The sequence below is a fragment of the Ammodytes marinus genome (assembly GCF_949987685.1).
Source record: "Ammodytes marinus genome assembly, chromosome: 15".
Classification (NCBI taxonomy): domain Eukaryota; kingdom Metazoa; phylum Chordata; class Actinopteri; order Uranoscopiformes; family Ammodytidae; genus Ammodytes; species Ammodytes marinus.
In genome coordinates, this window is record NC_137219.1 from 15,532,481 (window position 1) to 15,557,346 (window position 24,866).

Below are 24,866 nucleotides of genomic sequence, written 5' to 3' on the forward strand. Positions count from 1 at the left end.
CATAAATACAGATGGTATTAACGTCAAAACACAGACCTCTCTTCACTGACTTCTCTGTGTTCCTGCTCGGCCAGACACCGGTGCCAAACAACAGTAAAGGATGAGGAGGGTCATTGGGATGGGCAGATGCAGAGTGCTTACAGCTTGGTGACAGGGGTCAACCCCCAGCAGCAGTACCAGCCCACCCAGGGAAGCTACCAGCTTCAGTTTGCTATCCAGAAACTGCAACAGCAAAGACTTCAGTCCCAACAATTGCCGGACCAGAGCCATTGCAGGCACCAGGTATATAAAATGTTTTTGGTTTGTTTCTTCCCATTGTTTAAAGATAAATATGATACTTAGGTTCAGAATTGTAATTCTACTAGAAACAGTTTTATGGTGTATTTTCACCCCAATAAATTAATATTAATTACCCACCCCCCCTTTTTATCAGCCTCTGTCTGAAATTCTTCTTTTCAGTGCCTATATCTTTAAGCCCCGCCTTCCAAAACCCCCAGGCTGCTCTGATTGGCCAGACCCACATGGGGGCATAGGCATCACCCACCACTTCAAAATGGCAGACTGTAGATTCAGGGGTATCTGAGGGTAGCTTATCACAGGTGGAGGAAGTTCTAAGTTAGGGGTGTGTCATCTCCCGTTATGACGTCATAACAGGGAGAAAATCTGACTGGTGCTTTTGAACACAGATTTTCCAAAAGGTGGAGATGGAGATAAAGAGTTCTGTGCCCCCCCATATTTTTTACATCTGGATTTAAAAAAAAAAAAAAAATAAAAAAAAAATATATATATATATATATATATATATATATATATATATACTGTATTGATACGTATATTAATTTTTTAAATAACTTTTTGTGTATGTAGTTTCAAACTTTCAATGATCTGTATTATAATTGTAACATATTCTTAGTAATGGCATAGGTTAAACTTATAACCTGAAAAAGTATGTATAGTATAGTATATTTCCCTATGGTATTGGATGATTCCAAAAGTTGTTTTGCAACAGCAGGTAGGCTACACACTCACACACCTTTTCGCATCAATGCAGAAGGAGATATCTGGTGTCGTTGGGACAGTGTTTTGCTGAAGTAGTTACCATCAAACTCCTAGAAAATTTGAGAATGAAATGCAATTAATTGATTTTGATTAATTTGATGAATAAAGGTTTATTTTTTTTCTTAGCAAGATATCTGGCTGTAGCAGCTATCAGTTTTCATAATAGGTATGGTTTACCAAAACTAAGCGAGTGTTATTTCCAATAACCATAACAGCAAGAAAATATTGATGTGAAAATCTCCACAGAGCTGGTAAAGGCCAACTTTTTTTTTAAATTATTGGCATTTTCAAGCTTTATTAGACAGTACAGAGTTGAAATGGGGAGACTGAGAGAGAGGGGGATGACCTGCAGTAAAGGTCCACAGGTCGGATTCGAACCCACGACCACTGCAACGATAGCCGGAGCCGACATGGTACGCGCTCTATCCACTACGCCACCGGAGCGCCCCTGGTAAAGGCCAACTTTTGTCCTCAAGTACACAATAGCTCAGACACGGGCTGCCTTGAACCCAGCTCCTTTGGTGAGAAAAATGGATTCCCTGCTCACTACTGCCCTGCTCACTGTATCAAGGAACAGGGATTTGAGGTTGATACTACTTTTGTGCTGTTCTTAAATCAGGAATTAGTGAAAGAGTCAAGGGAAATGCGTTGTTCAACTTATTTTGCTTTTCTTTGATGTCTCACTTGAATACGAACGCCGCATGGAAGAATACTGAATGTGTATGAGAACCACTGAGGTAGAACTCAGGAAAACCCACCTCATATTTGTGTCTGTACAGAATATTCCCTTACCTAAGCACAGTGCTGGCCAAACTAGCACAAAGTACACCCACATCAAGGGGAAAGCTTTCGTGTTAGCATTTACAAAGCTATGAGAGAGAATCTCTCTCCAAACCACTTCACAAAATGGTGTTCGGTGGGAATATCCTCCTCAACAGAAGCTCATTCCTGGAGAGCCAAACATGATTCCTCACTCCAAGTTTACAATGTTTTGCTGAGGGACTCTGCTAGGCTTATATTGGAAAGTGAGTAATCAAGGAATGCTGCCCACGAGGGCACTAGAGAGGCCACGGTACAGAGTCCATGAGCTAGAAGTCTTATTATTACAGTTCATATCAGATTTGAACTCCATTTTTGTTCCCATTGCAACATAAATATAATTTCGGGATAGGATTTTCTCAGCAATGGTAATGTAGCGACAAAAAACCTCTTAGCCTCGCCTGACTAGCTGTGACAGATGGGATTTGGCTGTTTTTAGAGGGAGATTAGAAAGGTAGAGAGGTCTCTGTCATTTCGCACAACATAACGTTAATGTTTAAAGGAAAAATAAGGGCCTTTCGTCTTTCTGTACGATTGCTTTGAAAGAGGATCGCAACAGGAAGAGTGCATTTCTTCATTTTCCAGAGACTTTTGTGTCCTTCTATGGATGCAAGGAAATGGAGACAGGAGAGTGCCATGGGACAGCTGACAGGGTGGAATGATTGGATGCACCCGCTTTTTTCCAATGTGTCCTGACTAATGCAGTTGCTCTCACGTCATTGTTTTTTTTCATCGTCTTGGTTTGGCCCTAATTAATGCAATTGAGGTGATATTTCTCTTGGCTCAGTCCGGCGGCCTTACGCAAGGCGCTTTATGAAAGCGATCCCTCGCCTTCCCTCTGTTCCATTCCCCCTCGCATTTCGTCGCATTGTCGAAACACAGTTGATCAAGTTTCTTTTATTGTTGACATGGCCCATCAAATTCCAAGCATGTGGACTTTACAAAGGAGTCATCCTGTTAAACCCTCACAAAACTGAGGTCATAGGAAGGCTGAATCCGGATACGGTTTTCTCACCATCAAATCAGACGGCCCTCCCTAAAATCACAGCCATCCCTCCCGGTTTGTTCCATCAACATGGTTCTCTCTGCCAGTTTGACCTAACAATGCGTATCTTTAATGAAGCTGGGTACATCAATCTTGCAGCCACTTTATGTATTACTATTCCACCCATTTCTGACTCCAGAGACAATTGTCTGAATATTTATTTGCAGCAATGCACAAATATTGGTGCAGGAATTATTGCCTTGACTTTTCTGAAGTGAGATGAGAGAGGGTCTTTGGCTCTTTGATAATAATGTACTTCATTTCGCTTAACTCACCTTGCCTGATTTGCTGGCCTCTGGCCATTTTACTGGCATGGAAAATGTATTGGTCATTTTTCGATTCAACTGAAGGCACACAAGGAAGTGCTTCATTTAGTGTGAGTGCTCATGTGCACAATATGTGTATGAGTGTGTACTTCTGTGAGAGAGACAGGGGGCTGTTCCGGCGCTCCACTCCACGTTCCAGTTACTGGGTGCAGACTGCACGGCTCCTCCACAGGCTTGGCCGCTGGCCACCTGGCAGCCAAAGAAAGGTGCCCTTCCTGGTCCCGCTCAATCTGAATTGTGGCCAGAGGCCTCGCAACCTGGAAACTCAGCTTCTCATTTATCAACACACAAATTACATCAGATATTCCCTGTCACACTGCCGGCCCCTTTGAACGACTGCACTGTGAAGCTGGAAAACCATTAGCTTGTTAGATAGCCGTATAAAGCTGCAGAGAAAAATAGCAAAGGCATAAGAGGTGGAAAGAATGTATGCAAAGCATTCCCGAGTGCTGCAAGGACAGAGTGAAATGTGGCTCTAAAATATTATGTCAGAAAGAAAACGGTATTTTCACCCTTCCCAAGCCTTTGAAGAGATCTTGCACAAACAAAAACATAATGTGAAGAATTTGCTTCTCAGTGTAGCCAACTGCAAAAAAATGTTGAGCTTGTTTTGATACTGGATGGCATTTCATTAATATCTAATTCATGTCAAGCACTTTGATATTTCACCTAAATGACCAGGGACAACATTTTTTCCCCATGACTAACCCATTCCAAATGTAATTGCACTTCCTTGGTCCTCTTTTGGAATTTGGTTGGACCTTTTTTTGTCCCAAACAGTTGAGTACGTATTGTGACGTACAGTTGTTCCAAAAATACACACAATACATGGACATTGAAGCGTTCTGTATACGTACATATAAGGACAGAGTAGGGTCAACACTTTTGCACCTATACATTGACAGTATTCTGGATTCAAAATAACAATATCTATTAATCTCAACTTTATTTGAATTGTGTAACATTATATGCCTGTGCCAGTCTCTGGTATGTTCAAACTAAATTCAATAGAGTTTGCTGACCATTTAAAATTCTAAGCAAATGCCACACTGCCTTTCACTGCCTAAAAACGGTAAATCTTTTGTTAAAAATGGAACGTATTTTGTAAAATGTTCACATGCCTTTGCCAATGCATTAGTAGATCATACTAACTCTGGATTGAATCATGGATGTGGCCTGTGCAATACAGTTTCTTACATCTGACATCTGACCTTTAATGGGTAGTCATAATTAGTAGCTGCTCTTAAGGTAGGGACTAGATTTGGGGAAAATATTTATTGCAACTTTAAAAAATATATGCAGCTATATTGTGATTGCAATATATTTTTCTAAATTCAAGCTCCAGTTCAATATACACCGTGTCACAAACGCAGTAGTTCGTTACCTGGTTCATTATCTCACAGGGCCTTCGTGAGCCCTTTAATGCGGACTAACAGCGGCAAACTAATCTAAACAGTCGTTTTTTTTACTAGACTCAGCTAAAGCATCACTACTTACACTGACTTTCTGGCCGTGCACTCATACAGCTGCCTTTGGTGCTTTTTTCAAATTCTGATATAGGTTTGTGGTAATGCCTTGTGATTTGGCAACTGTTTCATCACAGGTCCTGAACAATACCTTCTTTTGTTGCACATCTATTGTCTCTAACCTGGAAAACTCCCATACAACCAAAGTGCTGCTTTTCTTCAGGACTAAATTGTCTGGCTCAACGGAGGCCATTTTTCTGCAGCACCATAAATGTAAGGTTTTCCCTGGGTTTTGCAGGTTTGTTGTTGGCATTTGCCTCGGGCAACCTCTGATTGGTGAGCATAACCGTCACACAAAGAGGACGGCAGGAATTTGTAAAACCATTGACACAACAATTTAAACCCTGGTCAGACGAGTTGCACAATGTACATCCTAAATCCTAGCCTTTGAGATTTGCTATTCACATTGTTCCAAATGGCGATTAAGACTTTAAATAAAGTAATCGTTCAGCCCCAGTAGTGACAATTGTATACCAAATAAGGGTGTAACCACAATCGATAAAAGTGTCCAAAAGTAGTTTCATTGTATCAATGGTGTTGATAACAGCTGTCCTTCTTCTTTTTTTAGGCTCAATTTCTAGACCAGACGGGTACTCCACACGCCAAGGCTCTCACAAACTCACCCAGCTGCCCGCCACCCAGCTTCCTTGTTCGGCCCAATCCCAGTCACAGCCACCACCACCTCCAAACCTGTGTTAGTCCTGTCCTCACCCCAAAACCACCAAGCAGTGCCAGAGGAGAGGGCCAGATGAGAAAAACTGCAACAAAACGCCTCATCAAGTAAGACCGGCCTTGCAACTGAATGCATTTTATCTCCTGATTTACTTCTTTCTGTCTCCTGATGCTCCCTAAATCCAGCCGAGCTAAGAGTTTAACAAAGTAAGTTATAGCACGTTAAGTGATTGCAGTCGGGAGGCACTGATCGGCTGCTGTTCGTGGATCCAGACAGAGTGCAGTGGGATCGCTGAGTTCAAGGGGACACGGCTAATGCTAATGAGAGTTAGAGCATGTGCGTATAGTGGAGTGCTCCCAGTCTTTTGGCCGCAGGGTGTATCTGCCCGTTCGGTAAACAACCTCATCACAGGCCTGATTTCTGCCTGAACCATAAACAGAGCGTGGTTCAGTGGAAGGGCCCGGGCCCGAGTGCCGTTTAAATCCTGTTTGGTTTGGAGATAAGCTGAAGAGCACAGAAGAAGAAAATAAAAGGAAAGGAGTGAAACAGTGCCGAACTGCCAGCCATTTCCCTCAATTACTTTATGACTTTATTACTCCCCACATCTGGCCAAATTACACAACAACAGCAAAACCTTTGTGATCAGGGCTTGATTGTTTGTTTAAAAGCACGCTGTTGCAGCAGTGAAGGGGTCTTCACACTCCTCTAAATGCGTAAGAGGGAGGGACACAACTGGATTGAAAGGGCAGATTGTTTTATTCTATATGAGTGAAGCCCCTGTGTGACTTATTTCATTCACTGCAACTGCACGGACACTCTGACTGCTGACGTGTTACTTTCAGTCATCTAACTTGACTGGAAAAAACTTTACCTGGCAAGAGGAGAGACTCAAAAGAGGGGCAGGGGGTTTGTAGAATGGGTTAGGTCAGCCGGGTAGGTGCTCTGTTTGCTCCCGTGTGTGTGTGTCTTCCTGGCAGTGGCTGTGTTTACCCTCTGCATGTGGAATTCCAGAGCCCCCTCACACTCTCCTCTGTCCTGCATTTTTGCGGTGGACCAGTGTGACAGGGCAGAGTGTGGGAAAAACGGAAGCTTCGGGACCGAAAAATGCACCGATGGAAACAATGAAACAAAAAGAAGAAAGAGAAGGGAAAAGGGAGAATGACAGCGAAAAGTAAACTCTGTCCAGGAGAAAGGAGATGATTGTTTGCAGAGAATGGCGGCATAATAAGTTGCTTCCCTTTTATTTCCAGTGCTCATTTTAAGGGGAGAGGGGGCAACTCAATACCCCTGTTATTGAGGCACATCTGAAATGCATCCCGGTGGCGGTGTGAGCCATTCCAACTTATAATAGAATCACTGTGCTGGGTGTATTCAAAGGGGTTCAAGGTTATCCAGCCACCTCCAAACACCTTCCTCCAGCCAGCTGTTAAGCTGTAAAAATGATATAAATTCACCAGCACTGGCCTTGTCTGGCTCTCATATGAATAACACACCGCCGTTGATCATTGACAGTTGTTAAGTTGAATCTGTTTATCAGAATGACATTTGGTTTTCGGTCTTGTTTAGGAAAGGAAATGGAGTTAAGATTTGTGTTGATGCAGCCAAATGATTTCTTTCAGATGAATGGCTGCAAGACAAACCCTACAAGAGTCCTATACAATCATCTTTGTGTAACATTGCTGACTTGTGTCCAGTTTTTGGAAAGGTGGGCCGAAATAAGGATTAAAAGAAGCTCGGCAAGGCCCCTCAGTGACGGTGCCTTTTGATTGATTAGCTCAACCAACATTGCGGTACACATGCTTGAAGCAAATGTGCTTCATGTTGGTATCAATTCAGCAGGGCAGGGCTCTTTGGTCTATCAACATACCTCAGCTGCCAACCCGAGGGGCTGCAAGACCTCAAAGTGGTATGACTTCAGTGAGGGTTTTGAAAGGAGCAATTTGTAACACAAATAAATGAGCCTGTTTGGTATTTTGTTTGTGAGGTTTGGCTAGACGCTGCTGTAACTACGGAAACCCCGGCTGTCGTGTGGCATTACTAATAGGGTGACAATTACAGCAGCACCATTAATGTCAGCCCTGGTTGCTGCTTTCACTCCCTATTAATCAGCCACAACAGTAGTTATTTTCACATGATACTGTATACACACAGAAGCTGCCAAAAGTGTGTTTATGGTTAAACTGTATCCCCTTTGGTAAGTCTGAATAATATTAAGAAATACTAGCTACCTAAGTGCAACAAAAAAAAAAGTTAAAGTTAAAACTATGTTTACAAAAGGACTTGAGCTCTCTGTGAGTAGTGTGACATTTTCTGCGTTACGCTCATATATCATCTGCACATGCTTCAAGTTCAGATTGTGTTCTCGCCTGCAGTGTTTCTGGCTGCTGCCTGACTCAGTGAGAGGCTGCTGACAAAGACAGTGATGTGAGGAACACAGGGGTCACGTTTTTTTTTTTTTTTTTTTTCTTCAATATGAAAGGGGTTGCTTCCTGTCGAGGTATGCCACACTTAAAGTGGCCCGGTCCTATTTGTGGTTGTGTAATGGTATGAAAGAACAACTGTGCAGCCCCTTACAAGGAGGTAGTGTGTACCCTCATTACCTTGTTAATGCTCCTTTGGCAAGCTGCTGTTATGGGGCGAGAGGTTAATGCTAGCTAAGCTTTATTTATTGTTCCCCCTGAAAAAAAGCTTAACAGATTTAATGTATAAAGTTACAGACGTGTCTGCTCCCGCTCCACGCCTCACCAGTTCTTATAATGGCCTACTCTGTGAAAAACACTGTATTTGCTGTCTGATTACATGAAAATAAGTCTTTAATCTCCAAATGTCTGTACTATGAAGCCCTGTCAGATAAATACAGGAGGTCTACTGTATGTTCTACTATAACCTTTTAGAAATACTAAGTGTACGCCCTTTCTATCTGAAGCCATTGCCAGCAGGTCCACATTGTCAGTAATCACCACGATAATCTTGCCAATGAGAAAATCACATCACCCAGGACAAGGGTCGGGAATTTGCTCCCTTTTTGTCACAACAGCTCATGAGAGGCACTCTGTAAACACTTACCCCCCACTAACCTCCACCGGCTGCACATACACTGAGACTATTACAAATCCAAATCGACGCCACTATTCTCTTGTCAGAAGATGACTCGTTCACTCACCGTGCCCATACACATAAGCTCAAGCAATCACAAGTCGTCAAAACCAGATATCGTTACATATTTATTGAAAAATACAGTCAGCGATGCTGGAGAATGTTTGTTCAAAATCAGTGAATATCTCCCCACATCTATTACCTGTCCGTACTTTGTGTCCGCTAAAAAGAAATCCAGGGTCAAAGCACAGCCTAGACTCTGTAAACTGGTATGTTAACAAAGGGTATTTAAACAACATTGTCCGTTTAGAGAGCCTAGGTTGTTTATTGAAATGTTGAAACATTGAAAGGTTTTTCAGCGCGCACACAGTACGGACGGGTAGCGGATTGTGATGAGATAATGAATGATTTTGACATAGATAAAAAATTAACAACAAGCATTGTCCAAAATCGCTGACTCCACCTTTAAGTAGAACAGCACACTGGGGTAAATCCAAAACAAATTGTCAAAACAGCTTGGATCCGCACTGTGGAGATGAGCATTGCTTTTAAAATTCTGTCCGTCACCGGACACGTGACCCCTCGCGGAATTATCCTTCCGGTCCTCGATGACACTTCCCTTCTGTGTGATTAACAGGCAGACGTCGGCAGAGAGCTTGGCCAGCACCCAACACAAGGTCTATGAAGCCATCTGCGGTAAAACAGGTGGGTCCGATGCTGCAGCTCTACACACACGCTTCGTACTGTGCTGTAACTTGGCCTGTCGGTGCTGTAGGCTCTGCCGTATGCCAGTGTCAGTTAATACAGCCAGGCATAGTGGACATTCCCCATGGAGGACTGATAAACACCACAGGATATTTTTAGCCAGCTCCTGCTCGCTCATTGGTGCGCAGGGTTTGTAAATGTATTTTACACACTATAAAATATCACTACGTTGTCAAGATGATAAATGGTGTACAACCTTTAATTAAAACCTTATTGGAAGAGTACAAGTGAGTTTTTTTATTGGTTATTATGTTATAATGTCTTGTGCCATCATGACCCACTTTAGAGTGGATGCCAAGTAGAGTTGAAGAAGCTAGAGCTGAATGAACAAACTTTTCTAGTGTGGTAATTTGCTGTTTGATCATATAGTGTGTGTGTGGGTGGGTGTGTTTGTGTGCCTGTATGTGTCCAAGACAAGAGGTCAGATTACTGCTGAAGGATAAACCAGTGTAACAGTGTTGACAGTTTTTATACTTTTGTAAAGAGATCCAGTGATGGGAACAGTTGGGGCATTGCCATCTGTTGGCCATTCCTACGCACTCGTAATAACTGTCCATCCGTCCCGTCCCCTCGTACCCCCACAAAAGTGGAGAAATGCAGCTCAGTCTTCATTAACTTTATTATGGGTAATGCACCGCAACACTGGATGAACTCACGTGTGCCATGTCATCCTGCCCTCTTTCCACAACTATTTCCACCCCGAGCGAAGTGTTGAGGCTTATTGCGGCAACAGTGATATTAAGCAGTTTGCCAAGATGAAACACATCTGTTTGTCTGATCAAGGGAAATTCAACAAGCACATCATACGTTGCCGTGCACCACCCGGCAGCCCCCTTCCAAATAAAATGACTGCTTGTGTCTGCGACCAGAACATTTCTTTTTATTCTCCCTCTTCCCTCCCTCCCCCAAACTATGAAGGTTGGCTTAGGTTAACAAACATCTTATAAACTCATCAATTACTGTAACTGGATCCGTTGGGAGAAGCTTCTGAATTTCATGAATGCATTTTTTCCGTCGTTCAGGGCGCAAAGGGCGGGGGAGATGCCTCACTCTTGACTTGAAAAATGTCTGGACCAAAGACAGAGAGAAAAAAAAAATCTCAGTCCCAAAAGCTAGTTAGCAAGGCAGGTTTAACAATGAATGGGACTGGGAGTTGAGTCACCCAGTACGGTGTTCTGTAGGGTAGGGGCGTGTTATTAGAAGGGGCACAGCCTTTGTGGAGCTTTGGAGTGCGTCAGGTCTTTCACGTACCTTTGTAGCGAGATGACGGGGCTCGCCTGATCGACTGTGACAGGGAGTTAGAGTGGGTCCAAGTGGAGAGCATTCTCTATGATCAGCTGTCAGCCGTCATTAATCACACTCTCCCTTTATCTCTCACTCTCCTAATCTCTTCCTCTCTTTGCTCGTACAACTCTCCCTCTATCCCTCTATCCTCTGAAAACCTGGTCACTCGCTCACCCCATTCCGCCCCCTTCTGCTTCCCTACTTTCTTCTGTGTTCATTTCTGACGCGAGATGAGGGGAGTGTTTTGATGGGGGCCGATCAAAGCTCACAAACCGAGATTATATCGACCTTGTGTGTTTTACAATGCTTCCCTTGATTCTTTCTCCAAAGTTCTCAGGGCTCCACAGCTGGTGACTGGAGGATATTTATTGCTTTCAGTTCGAGAAGGAAATGAATGCTGCACTTGTGCCATTTTAATGGGAGTCTGATCATGTTGGGACGGATAGCGTAGGCCTCGCTCTATCAAAATAAAGACTGTGTGGTGCCTTGTTGGGAAATTAAGGTAGTTATTGGCTGATGTATTATGTATGGCCAATGACTTTCCTTAAACAAAGTATTTTATCAGGTATCTTTCTATTAGATAAGTTCACATGTTTGTTATAACAAAACTGCATGATTTTAGGTGTCCTTTGTATTTGAGTATAAATTGCATGCACACAAGAAACATGAATAGCTATGGTAGATAGTTGAATATTCTATTATTCTGATCTGATGATAGATCTTTAGGTGTTAATTTGCCATCGAACAAACAGCTGACATCATTTCTTCCATCTTTTTTTAGATTTGCATGCCAGAGAGAATATTGTCCCTTTTATCTTTCTTTTGCTTGGAAGTCACAGAGATGTTTTCCTTCTTCGGCTCGGTCAGGCCCCAAGGTGTAAAAGAGCACCAAAATAAACAGAGTGTGCGGAGAGCGAATGAAAGGGAATACTGTTTGGGAGCACAAACACGGCAGCTCTAACTGTACATGGAATGCCTTTTCTACTGGATGGCTGGCCACGTGCCAGGCGATAGCATGAGGAGTGAGGGGGCTGAGGAGACAGCCAGACAAAAGGCTAAGCTAAAAGATGACTGAGCAGATCCGCTGCTAACCACCCTGACCATGAATAATTAAAAAGATCAACAAAACCTTCACCAGGAGGGTTTAAGTGTTCCCCTTTTGCAGTGAAACTCTTTCAGGTCTGACCTTAAATATGTTGGTTTGTGCACACACGGGTGCTGTGAGGGAAACCTTGTGCTGCCCTTCCACCGCTTTTTATTAACTTTACTTTCATGTGTTGCTTCCCAGGTCTTTCTGTGTACCACAAGCTGTTCCAGGGCCAGGAGCCCAGCAACAGATGACACGAAGGCAACCGGAGGCGTGTCCTGCCCCATTGCTGGCCTGACAGGTGTCTCTGCATGTAACTACATCTTCGCAGAAGTGTATTCTGGGAAAAGGACAACAGACGCAGATGAAAGCATGCCAGACATGGAACAGGGCCCTATTAACCTCTCCGTGATACAGCCACAGAAATGCGAGAGGATAGTCAGCGAGGGCCAGTAATGCCCAGCTTTGATGCAGGTTGGGATTTTGTTGCGCTGCTCAACATCAGTTGGTCTTTTTTGCTCATCGCCCCCTTCCCTCAGCTACAGACTTTGTATATCCCCACAGTTGTCCACCCTTATTCCCTCTATGCTACCGATACCACACACATATTTCACTGACAGATAGCCTTCAGCAAATGGCATTTTAACTATGGGATTCAAAGTTTTATTCTTTGCTCATGCAGTGGCATGTTCACCGTTAGCCATTCATGTCGATGTTTTCCTCCTCAAAAGTTATACAAACAGGTGAGATGTGGGTGTTGGTACGTATTGTAGAGGTTGCCTGAATAGCTTGTCATCTTGCCTCTATGAATGGTGAGTACTTTCTTTCATGTGTGGCATCAGGCATTAGACACTCCAACTCCCTGACCCCCTTGGAAGCCAAATTGCTGCCAAATCAGACTGTGGTCATCGCCTATGGATGTGTTAAAAGCATAGCATCTTCAGCTTGTTGGCTTACAAAGGAAAATTATGATTGGTAAGAGCCTAAATATGATGGTGGATGCCTTGTTCCCTGTTTACAAGGGCGATGTAAGACTGTAGCAGGGGAAGTTTTATACTAAGAATACACCTGACTTGTGCTTATTCCACTAAACTGTTGACATGTTGATGTAGTTTTTCTTCGATGGACCAAATTTAATATAAATATTTAGTAAATTATTATTATTGCGTCAGTATTTATTTACTGTACATTGTGTCTTTTGCCGTTTCAGTTGTGTAAGGCATAACATAAAAAGGAATTAGGGTTATGTACACCCTTTCATACAATGAAGGTTAATGCTGTACCAGCTGATCAGGACCCTGATGGATAGTCTGTAGCTTGGGACCACATAGTGAGTTCACTCAGGGTGTGCTAATACAATAAAATGTCTATGTTTCAATCGATTCAGTACAGTACTGTATATATTTATGATGACTTTGTCAGAAATACTTGAATTTTATGCACGTTTTTTGTCACATCAACGGATGATTATCATCAGAAGGACACAGATTGTAGTTTTCAATGCAGTACAACAGAGCTTGTTTTGATACACCTAGTGCTATTTTTTTGTAGTGATTGATGTTGAATGTCATGTTGAAGCCAGTGCATGCTGTGTTACAATAATCCAACAGTAGAATTCAAATCAATGTGCATATTCTCCTGTGGTGATACAAAGCTGTTTACAGTCTGTCCTTTTAATCTGTTTTGTTGCTGCTGGTTTACAACACACATGCATGGAAATGTAATATTTTTGGAATCATCCAGGCATTCTGTATCCACATTGAAACGAATACCGAGAAAAACATTAAAACATGCTGATCATGTCAGTCAATGTACTTGTTCACCTCACATGCGTTTCACAGGAAGTTGTTACTTGGAGTTCTTCACTTTGGTCATCTAGATTTACCCGATTTACCCTTTAAAATAAAGTGCTCTAAAATACTTAATTCAAACAGAAAAACACAGAAAAAAAGGAAAATGGAAAAACTCTATCCAACTGTTCATTTTTTAATAAAAAAAGGTGTTTCCAAGAGTAATAAGAAAAAACATTTACAGTTTGTGATCTAGTTAAGTGTTCACTTAGTGACATACATCGTCTCATACAACAGAAAGGCTTCACTTTAAAACATAACAATCCCTGGAATCACCATCCTGTTGTATTACAGAGGTAAACATAACCATGGAAATACTACATTGAACTAAAGGTTGGTTTCCAGCATGTTTTCTTTTTTTCCTAAGGTCATTTTTATTCAACAGCATTTAATCCTAAACAGAACAGTCCCGGGAGCTGCGGCGGGACACAGCGTCAGTTTCCAACTCGGACATTTCGAAAGGGTGTCCTGTGTGTAGGGTCTTCGGGGTGTGTGTTTGCTCTCGACAAACAATCGTTTCTTTGACGTATTCCTATCGTGCTGAGTTCAGTCTGCATTCTCAGTCATTTTCTTTTTCTGACTTCAACAATTTGATGTCCTTAAAAACGCAGTGGTATTGTGTCTCTTTCATTTAAATCAGGCTTTGAAAACTTAAGTTATGTAACACTGAGGTACAGGCTCTTCAAAACGCTGGAATATGAAGGAAAAACATGAGAAAAAATGGGGCGATTTGCCGAAGAGGTCTGATAGGCTTCAGAGCGCTGTTAATGAAGTGGTGTTTGACAAGTCTTCTAGGTAAATGATGCCAAAGATTGTGAGCAGAGTGGTGGACCGCATCTTTGTTTTTTTTTCGTGAGAGAGCTCGGGGAAAGGCTGAAGCAGGGTTTTTGGAGGCACTCCTGGAGGATAAACTGTACCGTGCCCCTCTATTGAAACCCCTCATACCTGCTCCTGAGTAGTGCTGGGTGCCGTCACATCCCACGTTTCATGCCGGGCCACCCCACCCCCAAAGCCCTGAAGTCTAGCTGCACTTGCAGGACTTGACGACCATGTTGGAGAGCTGCTCCACTTTGGGGGAGCGACCCACGTAGTAGAGGATGGTGAGGGGCTCCAAGTCCTGAGGAACACAGCAGGGCGATGCGGACGCTTCAGGGTTCAATGTGTTGTACAGGCTCAGCAGCTATGGGGAGAAAAAAAGAATGGAAAGAGATCAGCAACCCCACTTCCCACAGTGATTCACGCCTAAAAATGTGTTGCGACACTTTGTCTCACCGAGCTATGGGTGGTGTCTGCACTCCGTAGGTAAGGACAGGGACCTGAGCAGAAGTTTGCATAGTACCCTTCAGGCTGATGGATCCACCTCCAGCCCAAATCCTGCCGAAAATTAATATATAGTGGTCGCACGCAGCAGTTCTCCTCATAATTGCTGCAGACAAGAGAAGACAGAGAAGATTAGACACTTCATTTCCCATGCGACACACTATTTCTAGGGTCGTACACATTTTCCTTTCCTGAGGCCTCACAGCCAGAGATGAGAGAGAGTGAAGAGAAGAGAAGTTCAGAAATTCCACTCGTAGGTGTGCCCTTATTTTCCCTCTTGGAGTCAGCCCAGGTGTCTTTGGTGCTGCCTGTCAGCCTGACAGAGGGAATCCAGAGCTGAGGAGACCGGGTGTAAGAGGAGGTAGCGTTTTGCTAATACTTGGACAGATCCCGACTTGTATCGGATAATACCTCTGTCATGCTTGTCTAGTTGATTAACAAGCTTATTCCATGTATCCTGTGCCCATGCACTCTTCTCACCCGGCACATTTTTTGAGACGTGACGTGACAGCTGATATTTCCATTCCATGTTGGCTGGTGTACTACTTGACAATGCCCCCCCCCCCCCTTCCCTCCCCTCAAAGATAGTAATAATAATTTGCATGATTTCAACTAGCTTAGTGCTCAAATCTCCTAAACCTGAGAGTGCACATGCAGCAAGAGAAATTGTTTTTTTCACAAAGTTATAGACAGTGAACAGCATTCCAAGCAGTGCATTACATTTTCCAAGGCGAAGAAATGTGCCTTACTTGAAGCAGTAATTGGTGTCAAGTGCCCGCTTGCGTCTGCGGGAGGAGGACTGGGCATCCAGCCTGTGGGGTGGGAGCATCATGAGGATGAGGTGGGGGTAGAGCTGCTCCTTTTGTTTCTTGGCCCGGCCCTGATCGTCATAGTCTGTTTCCATACCTGCAGGAGCGCGGAAGTTTAGTCTGGAGGATACCAAGAAAAGCTGCACAAAAATACAGACAGATTTGTCCAGTATTTTACAGATGTCGGAGCCTCGAGCTGACTTTGTTGGAGCCACAACTCCGCTTTAATCAGTTTAGTCCCTGTAACTTTTACAGAAGGGTATACTGTAATATCCAGGCAGGGCTTCACTCATTTTTGGCTCACTTTTCATCCTTTTCCTTATTCAACACTGGTCCCCAACTTCCTCCTTTCCTCCCCCCGTTCATCCCCTCTGGGCCTACGTCTGCTCATCCAATCTACCCCTGATAGTTAAAGCAGTGGACATCTCAGGAGAGAATGCTGCTGGTGGATATGTACGCCTCTCTTTAATTCGTGGCCAAGCGTCTGAGCGCCGTGGCAGCACATTCCTTGTGGCCAAGCCAGTCGGGAGTGTTCCCAGGACCAAGGGCCCGGGGGCCCCAATGCTTAATTGAGATACCAGATCAATTGTATTCCCATGCTCTGTCTTTCTCTTCCTCTTAAAAAGGAAACCCATTATCTTACTAACTAGCTCTCAATAGGTAATGCTGCTGAAGGAACATGTTGATGACTGGATGAAAGGGAACCAGTTTCATAATGAGGAGTGCATTGTGAGTGTTAGTGCAATATAATTGCCCTTGAACATATCCTGAACAAAGTCTGTCAGAGAGACAAAATCAACGCCTCCGGTGTCTTTAATTTGGCAGTTAAAGCGAAGAAACAACAGGCCTGTTTAGCCTTTCATGCAAATATAGAGAAAAATTCAGATAACAGACAATCCAAAAATCCAAACGTAATTTTGAAACATCTGAAACCGGCACTGTAAACTCAAACTAGGACCTAAAACAAACTCCTAGTGCAAGAGTTTGTAGAAAGTCCTGAGACCCGCAAATTCAAATGATCCTAAAAAACAGCACTGCCTCAGTGGCGATAATCAGAATAAACCAACATTTTTCAACTGAACACGAGATGCTTATCTGGAACATTAGACAAATGAAATACAAATCAAACAGACGCAAATGTTATCGGGTATCTTGATCTTGAATACAAGTTGGCAGAACATCTTTTCACTGTGAGACATCAAAAGCCGAGACAAATCCAGACCAAATCCAGACTGCAGCGACCACAGTCTGGCCATAGAGACGGGAGGACTTGAAAAACGCTGGAAAACCTACACAATCAGCGAGATTCAGACTTAGATGTGCTCTTAAAATGTAATTAGGGTTGAATTTTTGAAGGATTTCTATTTTGTCTTTGTTTTTAAAGGACGTAAGTAGAAAAACGTGGCGTTGATCTATGAGAGACAATAGTTTGACGTTTAGGGAAATACGTTTATTTGCTTTCTAACTGCGATTTATATCAGAAGATTGATATCACTCCTATGTCTGCACGATGAGTCAGTATGAAAACTTGGCAATGTTGTTTTCAACGGCATCGAGACACCTTGTGAAATTGACACTTTTATGAGTAAGGCATGGTCAAAACAAACAAACAACAAAGCCAACTGATACAAATCCAAACCATCTTCGTTTCATTCCCATCACTGAGGTATTTAACGCAGCCTCACCTTTGAACTTGGCCTCCAGCACCTCATTGGCATTCTCCACAATGTCGCCATTAGGCCTGAAAGTGTGGCAGGGACAATGCACGCTGATCTCCAGTCCAAGATTGGTCTCTGTAGTGGGGAAGAAAGAGCAGAGGGATGTGATCATTCATTATTTTAAATGATGAACCGGTGCTCCTCGCCATGGTATGTAGGTACAATGCAAAAGAAACTTTGAGGTGTCCCACTCACGTCGGTACATCAGCCACTCCCTCACTGTCTCTGTGACATCAAAGGAGACCCACTCGGGCGTTCCTTTGGTCAGCACGTTCTTGCCCCCAATGTAGCGCTGTTTAGCTTTGGGGTCGTCTTTTTGGAGGATCTGTGAGGAAAGATGACAATGTGACCTAGCTGCATACACTCCTCTACTTTGTTATTCACTAAAACACACACACACACACACACACACACACACACACACACACACACACACACACACACACACACACACACACACACACACACACACACACACACACACACACAGAACCAGCGTTGTCTGTCTGAGCCAGCAGACTCTCCGGGATGCCTTGGGCCAAATGTCTACTCCTCATGGAAAAAGTGACTCCCTGTGTTGATATCCCCATTTTGCAAGTTAATGCCTGCGTGTTACCCTCCCTGCCAATGAGAACCTGGCTGTCCTATACATCATCAGCAGTTCAAACTTTGACTTTAGCTCAGGTCTCCCTAGATGCCGTGTTGGCCAGTTCGGCAAAGACGCAGGGTCGCAGGTATGTCTGCAGGCGTTCATGTTCTAACTGTGTTATCATGTCGAGACCTCAAATGTAGAAACCCACTGATAGAGGAAAATACGCTACATGTGGTTCAGACATTCCTATCGCCATCAGCACCTCTCTGAACAAAGGTGTTTATCTCTAGTGAGAAATGTGTGTGTTTGGGGCAGTGGGTATGAGCCTTTGGCCCCACAGCAGTGCTATTGATAACCAGGTTCCTGAACATTGTCAGGATCTAATCTGTCTTCCTGTGGGAACGAGGGGCCGGTGGACTGCCAGCGTCAGCCCCCTCTGCCAATCAGCTCCAGCCTCCAAAGCGTGGGGGCGAAGCGAGCGGCTCCATTTACTCCCCCATCGGGTGACCCTGCCTCTATCTCCTCCTGGGCCCCTGGAAACAATCAGAGGGCCTGACAGTCTGTATTCAGCGCTGGCCAAAGCCTGGCCTTCAGAGGTGGTATGCAGTCCGGAGACGCTTGTCTCACTGGCAGGAAATGTTGGAACCTGATCATTACTTCTAGTCTCCCACGGGAGTTTAATGAGGAAACCAAAAGAAAATTAGAAAAAAACACCCTTGCCACCCTCACCACCCCCTCCCACACACACACACACACACACACACACTCACACACACAGACATCTAACAGACTCCACAAATAAAGTTCTTAAACACAGAGATGCAGGTGCAGATCTACAAATCCCCTGTTGAAAGCATAACACCTTACTGGATCTACCAATGATGGACAACTACTGCTTTGAGATTGACAGCTAAGAAAGAAGAAACTGCCGAATGGTAATCTAGTGTTACTGAAACACGGCTGTGCAAGCTCTTAAATTTTCCCTAATGCAGAATCCATTAGACTGTAAGCACATGGAATAATGATCAGCGCATGAAAAAGAGGCAAGATGGAGTTGGACACCCTAATATAAATGTTTTGATCTTTCTCGCTGACCTAAAAAATAAGCCTTCGGAGAGAAATAGAGCACATTACCCCCCTGTGCTCTGCTAACAGTGGAAACCAACGGTCAGTTCACACACCTGGTAGAGCTCAATCCTCTGTTCATTTTTCTTGGCGCCGTGGTTGGGGATCCGCAGGGCCCGGAACTCGGCCCGGAACAAGTTGGTGGAGTTCTTCTCCATGGTGGAGACGTTGAAGCGGAATACCTTAGAGGTGATACCCTTAGGGCAGAAGGGGAGGTCATCTGCAGGTAAAGAGGAAATCATGTTATTAAATATCCCCTTGAAAAACAAAGATCAGATTGGAGCTCTGTCCGAATCCCTTTAAGCTTTTATTCATCTGTTACCTCATTGTGTATATGTTATCAAAAGCTATTCCCCACTGACATTCTTAGAGGGGCGGACATGTTTACCTTCTGATTATTGATAGGCGTTCTGCTGAGGATTTCCCACTCCATGTTTAGATAGTTTACAGATAAAAAAAAAAAAATCCCTTTTTTTTCTATTTCTAGTCTATTACAGAAAGTCGTGGACCATTACCACGAACCATCTGCTCATGGTTTGTGCGGTCCGAGTTAGCAACAAGTTGAAGTCATGAAATGAAAACCAAATGTCCCATGTGGTGGTGCAGCAGACTGCAGTAGTGGGACAGCAGTGTGCTCCTCCTCCCACCAGCTCTGCAGCCCAACAGGTGCTGCAAGGGCTCCAACAGCAGCCAACTATTGCCTGGAACCGAGTGGAACATGTGGGCTCACGTGCCGGAGCAGAACAATACCTGAGAAACCATCTAGGAGGGGGACTCCGTGACGACAATACACTCCGCTTAGTGCTGGCTTGACAAGCAGTAACTTGCTGTGCACATGGTGTATCTCAATGTGATTGTGTCACTGACCTTTAGCAGTATCAGCTAAATAAATGGCTACATTGTTATTCTATCTGAAAAGCTTCCTGTCGCGCTGAAGCCTTTTCCATTTTTACAGCATAATACCATTGAACAGTTTATTAATTTAACAGGCCAAGCACATGCAGTGTTGAGCAAAACAAGCACATAGCAAACTTTTTATGGGCCAAGTGGAAACAGCCATTTACAGCCAAGCCATGGCTAATTTATTACCCCAAGCTGGAGCTTTATAACCAAGCAACAGATCTGCTGGTGGTTAAAAGGGGCACTGCACCTTAAGCTGATGTGTACCTCAAGCTGTTTTGGGACAAATGGAAACTCCAAAGTGCAGTCGTTTCTGTGTCATGCAAAAGGAACGTGCACATCCCAGAGTCTGTGCTGAATTTGACCCATAATCCTATTTCAGTGTCCTCCTAGCCATTATCAGATATTTCCACAAAGTTTTTTTTTTCTCTCAACTTTCCCTATTTATAGGTGACCTTTTCAGCATTTATCCCCAGCCAGATATCTGTCCAGTGTTTCCACACAATCTATAAGGAGGAAACCTCAGTAGCCTTTTCCTCCCCTCACTCACTACTCCGTCTCGCCACCCCCTCCATCTCCCCTCTGCCTCCCCCACAGAAGGTGGAAAGCCCCACTTGGAGGGGAGATTTGAAATTCTAATCAAGTCTTTGGTTTCCTTTTGGATGACCTCATTTTCCCCATTGCAATGGTTTTAGGTGGATTTCACATCATGGCTTATTTTTTGCCAAGGGTCTGAAAGGTAATTTGTTCCATGTTGGTAAGTGGAGGGGATTGCTTGGTTAATTAAAATAAAATATATTTACCAATTGTCTGACCCCCACCATATCAAATGATAGCTCCAAAGACGGCTGTCAGGATGCTGACATACGTTTGACCTTTCAACTATGTGAAGAGGCACAGACAAGTGTCAATAAGCTTCTCATCAGTCTGCAATAAAATGAAAGATTTTGATCTTCTAAGCATATATATATTCTAAGCATTATGGAGGTATTAAACTTAGAGCTACTGTTATGACCTTTGATTTAGTTAAGTTACAAACTGTTCTTAGATCAGATTATAATTATACAAAATGCACATTTATTGTCGAATATATAATCCTTGAAAACAGATCTCATTTTCATATCGATGGGCTTTCAATGAGGGATTTTGAGCTTAAGTTGTAAAGTAAGGAGGCCTGGGGACAGATGTTTAAATAGCTCTGTTATAAAGCTTCACATAAAGTTCCTCGACCAGACACTCGCACCCTGACACATGCTCGGTCGCCCTCCTGTGTCTGGGATCCTTTCCTCACAATGACACAGAAACTCCCGGATAAAAAAATTCACAAGAGGAATCACCTCTCTTTGCCCTTTTGCCCAGAGGACTGTCTGTGATGTCAGTCTCTCCAGAGCTTTGAGGAGGTAAACAAAGGAAATAGGAAGCATAAGGCTGCAGATGCCAGCCGGCTGCCGAGGTGTTCCCATCTCACAAAGGACAACAGGAGCATCTTTGGAGATGTAGCTTGAGTGCTCTTTATCAAGTGAAGTAAAGGCATTCCCCTTGACAAATTACCTTGAAACTGGATTATAGTTCAAACGATGCAGAATTCAAATGGTACTTTTTTAAAAATCAGAGTAGTCTAATTTTTCTGCTTCCTCCTGCGGCGAGACATCAGCTCTGGCAGCCCACAACAGCCGATCAGATGATGTGATGCATGCAGCTCTTTTCTGAAGAAAAACAACTTTTTTCCCCCCACTTGATTAAGGATGAGGAAGCAACAATGGTAAAGGCGTGGGAGTTGAGGGGGGTGGGGGGTAGAAGACCTCGGTCTGTTTTTTCAGATGACATCATCTCTCTACTATGTCATATATCCGATACCCTGCTGTCATCAGCGCTAGTTTCTTACTGACCAAACACTGAGTCAATGATTGGCTTGAAATTTCCCTGAACCTGCATGCTTCAGTGTGCACCACCTTTCTAATTTAAGCATCAGCAGGTTCTCAAACCGTTATTGTGCCAAAGGTCACCATTATCTCATTCCTTCAACAGCGTATGGCTTATGATGGTATAATGAGCAACACAGGCCATCTGGTGAAGATATTGCTTTTGCTGCGCTGTCTCAATTGTGCCCCATCTAGTCATAGGTGGCGAATGCCTCGATTTGTATTCTTAGTTGTGTCTGAGGAGAATAGTTTGGACTGAGCAAGTGGCGCATTAAAGTAGGAGAGAAAAGTTTCTGTTTAACTTTTTAACTGGGTAAAAAAAAAGAAAAACTTGAACATATTCCCAAACACTCCCACTTTCCAAAGACGGTGAATGTAAAACTCATTATATCCAGCAGGCTTGAAAATAAACTATGCTGCAAAATGATCAAGGTGACAGGCATTATGTTACTGCATACTGCAACATGCCCTGCTCTCTTTAACTTTACATAATGGAAAGTGATAATAAATGTATGTTGGTAGCATGTGTTTATTTCGTTTATATCATCCTTGGAGAAAGCTGTTTGGTGCAGAAGGTGTTGCCAGTAACAAAAATAAAAATAAGTATGTGTCTTGCATTATCACCTACAGCATATGGCCTACAGTATGAGACCAGCCTGATGTGTCCTGGGCACCTGGCCATCACTGATCCCACTCCTTAGACCTCTGTTTGTTTTGGGAGCTCTGGCTACCTCTGACCAGTGGGTAAACCCCGGTATGTGTATTTTGAATGTCAGAAGCACTTTGTGGGACCCCATGAAATGGATTTGATTCAGGGCTAATGCTGGAACCGGCAGAGAGGCTCTGCTTAGTGTCACAGCACACCATAAACACCTGTTGATTTCAAAATGGTTACACCAGGCACTAACAGGCTCCTGACCCGAGAATAAAGGAACATGTCCAACTCCTCCACTGAAAGACTGACTTTCTCTGGAGAATCTGCAGCTCAGTGAGCTTCTGTTTTCTGGAACAATCAATGGACCATGGTTTATACAGGAAATACCAATATGCATGAACAAGGGACTTGGGCCATAACACATAGTCACTCGGCTCCTCGCTACTAGAGAGAAATAGAGGGGGAAATAGAGGTGAGATAATCAGCGGATGAAAAATATTGGGAAACTCACGGCCAGAAAATGGAAATGAGGTATTGGAGTTGGCAATTAATACTAGACTTAACTGCCTGAGAATTTTCCCCGCTAAGGAATGTGTCAGACTTAAGGCTGGAGTTCCCATGGCTTAGGTGTGAGGTATGTATGAGGAATGGTGCTCATTCCAATTAGACTGTTTACTTTGCCCTCTTCTTTGCGCGCCGCTCCACTGCCTACAGGCGCGTCTGTGCGTAAAGAGCTGCACAGACACGAGCGGACTGAACGCCAGCTGTACAAATCAGATCGCTGTTTTAGACATTGTCGCCTCACCAATAGTAAGTTTGTATCGAGGCCAAATGTATTTTTAAGTTTTATGAGATGAGATTTTTTGAATGGGTTTGCACAGACGAGTTTACAAAGGCATTTGGAACAAGTTTGAGCATGTTGGCGCACTGGCAAAATAAAATATATTGGCAGTCACAAAAGCAACTATCTTATTATTTTATTATCACCCACATCTAGAACACAGATGGTTTTAAGATGTCCAGGTGAGCATGGGTAGTCGCGAAATAAACACTTGAATAATCATGATTAAAAAAAAACAATAGCCACACTTACTGTTTTCTGGCGGACCATTGATCATGTTGAACTTGTAAATCTCTTTGGCATAGTACTCAGTCTCCGTGTTATCCTGTCCACAACTCTGCTGTCTGTCTCTTCCCAGCTCCTCAATGAGCTCCTTGGTGCTGTTATAAAGGGCCAGAACCTGAAACGGTACTTGACTTGGACCTGTTGTCTGAGGCGGACTGGTTAACCGGAGTTTACTGAGAATCTGTCCCCGGACCGCCTCTACTCTCTTTTTCTTGATGTGGTCGATGTCCACGGTGGTGCAAGTGGACAGCGACAGAGTCATTGTCACACAATTTGAGAGGAGGAAAAACAGAAGTGCTTTGCCCAGATTCATATTTCACTCTGCCTTCACTCACAGCCGAGGCTTGTCAATTAAAAGAAGACGAATCAAAAATTCCGATTTGAATAGAATCCTCTTTTCTCTGTTCATTCAGTTCGTGAGTGAGTTCTGTCCCTGGAGGATTCCCATTTTCTCAGGTGCTATGTCATCTTTGCAAAATGCGCATTTGCGTGGGAGCAAATCCGTGCCATTTTGAAAAAAAAAAAAAAAAAAAATCAATCACAACTCTTTATCCTACAGGCCTACTGTTCATTCCCTGTTGTCTCATGCAAGCCTCTCTTCTCTCCTTCCTGAGTTTACAGCGCACCGACCTCTGCACCGCGGCTCACTTTCTCCATTGCATTGGGCTCTTTCCATCCACTTGTGCTTGTGGAGTCAGTGCGCCTCTCTGCTACCTTCCCTGAAGTCCAACCTCAAACACACTCCAAGCGCTTTCCACTCTCACTCATACTTTATAGCCACAAGCTGTGACGTTTTCGAGGGAGGGGCAGCAAGTTATAGCCTATGTGCGGACAATCAAATCGGTCCTACTCTGAAATGCATTAGGCTACTTCAGATTTGATGTTGTCAAACTGTAGACAGCTCGCGTAACATTGGGCAATGTTTGATTTTTTAATGTTTGAATAAACCCCGCTGATTTTACTACATTTTTGTCATGGGATTATTTTGAATGATTGTTTCTTTCTAGCCTACGTAGCCTAAATAGAGTAGGCCTACACATAATTTGTATCTGATAAATTGGACCGAAGTTAAGCAATGGTGTGTGCTCATAGCCTATTTCCATAGGCTAATAATTTATTGACCCTTGGCCGGATTGACAAAACGTAGCCTAGGCCTATAGCCTAATCAA

At 43.5% G+C, this 24,866-nt stretch overlaps 2 protein-coding genes across 2 annotated transcripts in view; one reads left to right on the plus strand and one right to left on the minus strand.

The window, feature by feature from the left end:
• Nucleotides 1-13,525, plus strand: part of ttll5 (tubulin tyrosine ligase-like family, member 5) — a gene marked incomplete at its 5' end in the record, with an annotated part of 49,230 nt that extends 35,705 nt beyond the window's left edge. Inside the window, 4 exons of the mRNA XM_080042652.1 lie at nt 75-282; nt 5,344-5,555; nt 9,182-9,249; nt 11,882-13,525. Coding sequence (XP_079898778.1) covers nt 75-282; nt 5,344-5,555; nt 9,182-9,249; nt 11,882-11,934 — 541 coding nt within the window. The 3' untranslated portion in view covers nt 11,935-13,525. The remainder of the gene's footprint in view (nt 1-74; nt 283-5,343; nt 5,556-9,181; nt 9,250-11,881) is intronic.
• Nucleotides 13,526-13,653: 128 nt separating this feature from the next.
• On the minus strand, nt 13,654-24,429 carry tgfb3 (transforming growth factor, beta 3). The gene is made up of 7 exons (XM_080042653.1): nt 23,665-24,429; nt 19,151-19,314; nt 17,573-17,702; nt 17,345-17,452; nt 15,600-15,756; nt 14,803-14,956; nt 13,654-14,710 (listed from the first exon to the last, which is right to left on the minus strand). Exons 1-7 carry the CDS (start codon nt 24,008-24,010, stop codon nt 14,552-14,554), a joined length of 1,218 nt encoding a protein of 405 aa, XP_079898779.1. The 5' UTR covers nt 24,011-24,429; the 3' UTR covers nt 13,654-14,551.
• Between the last annotated feature and the right edge of the window lie 437 nt (nt 24,430-24,866).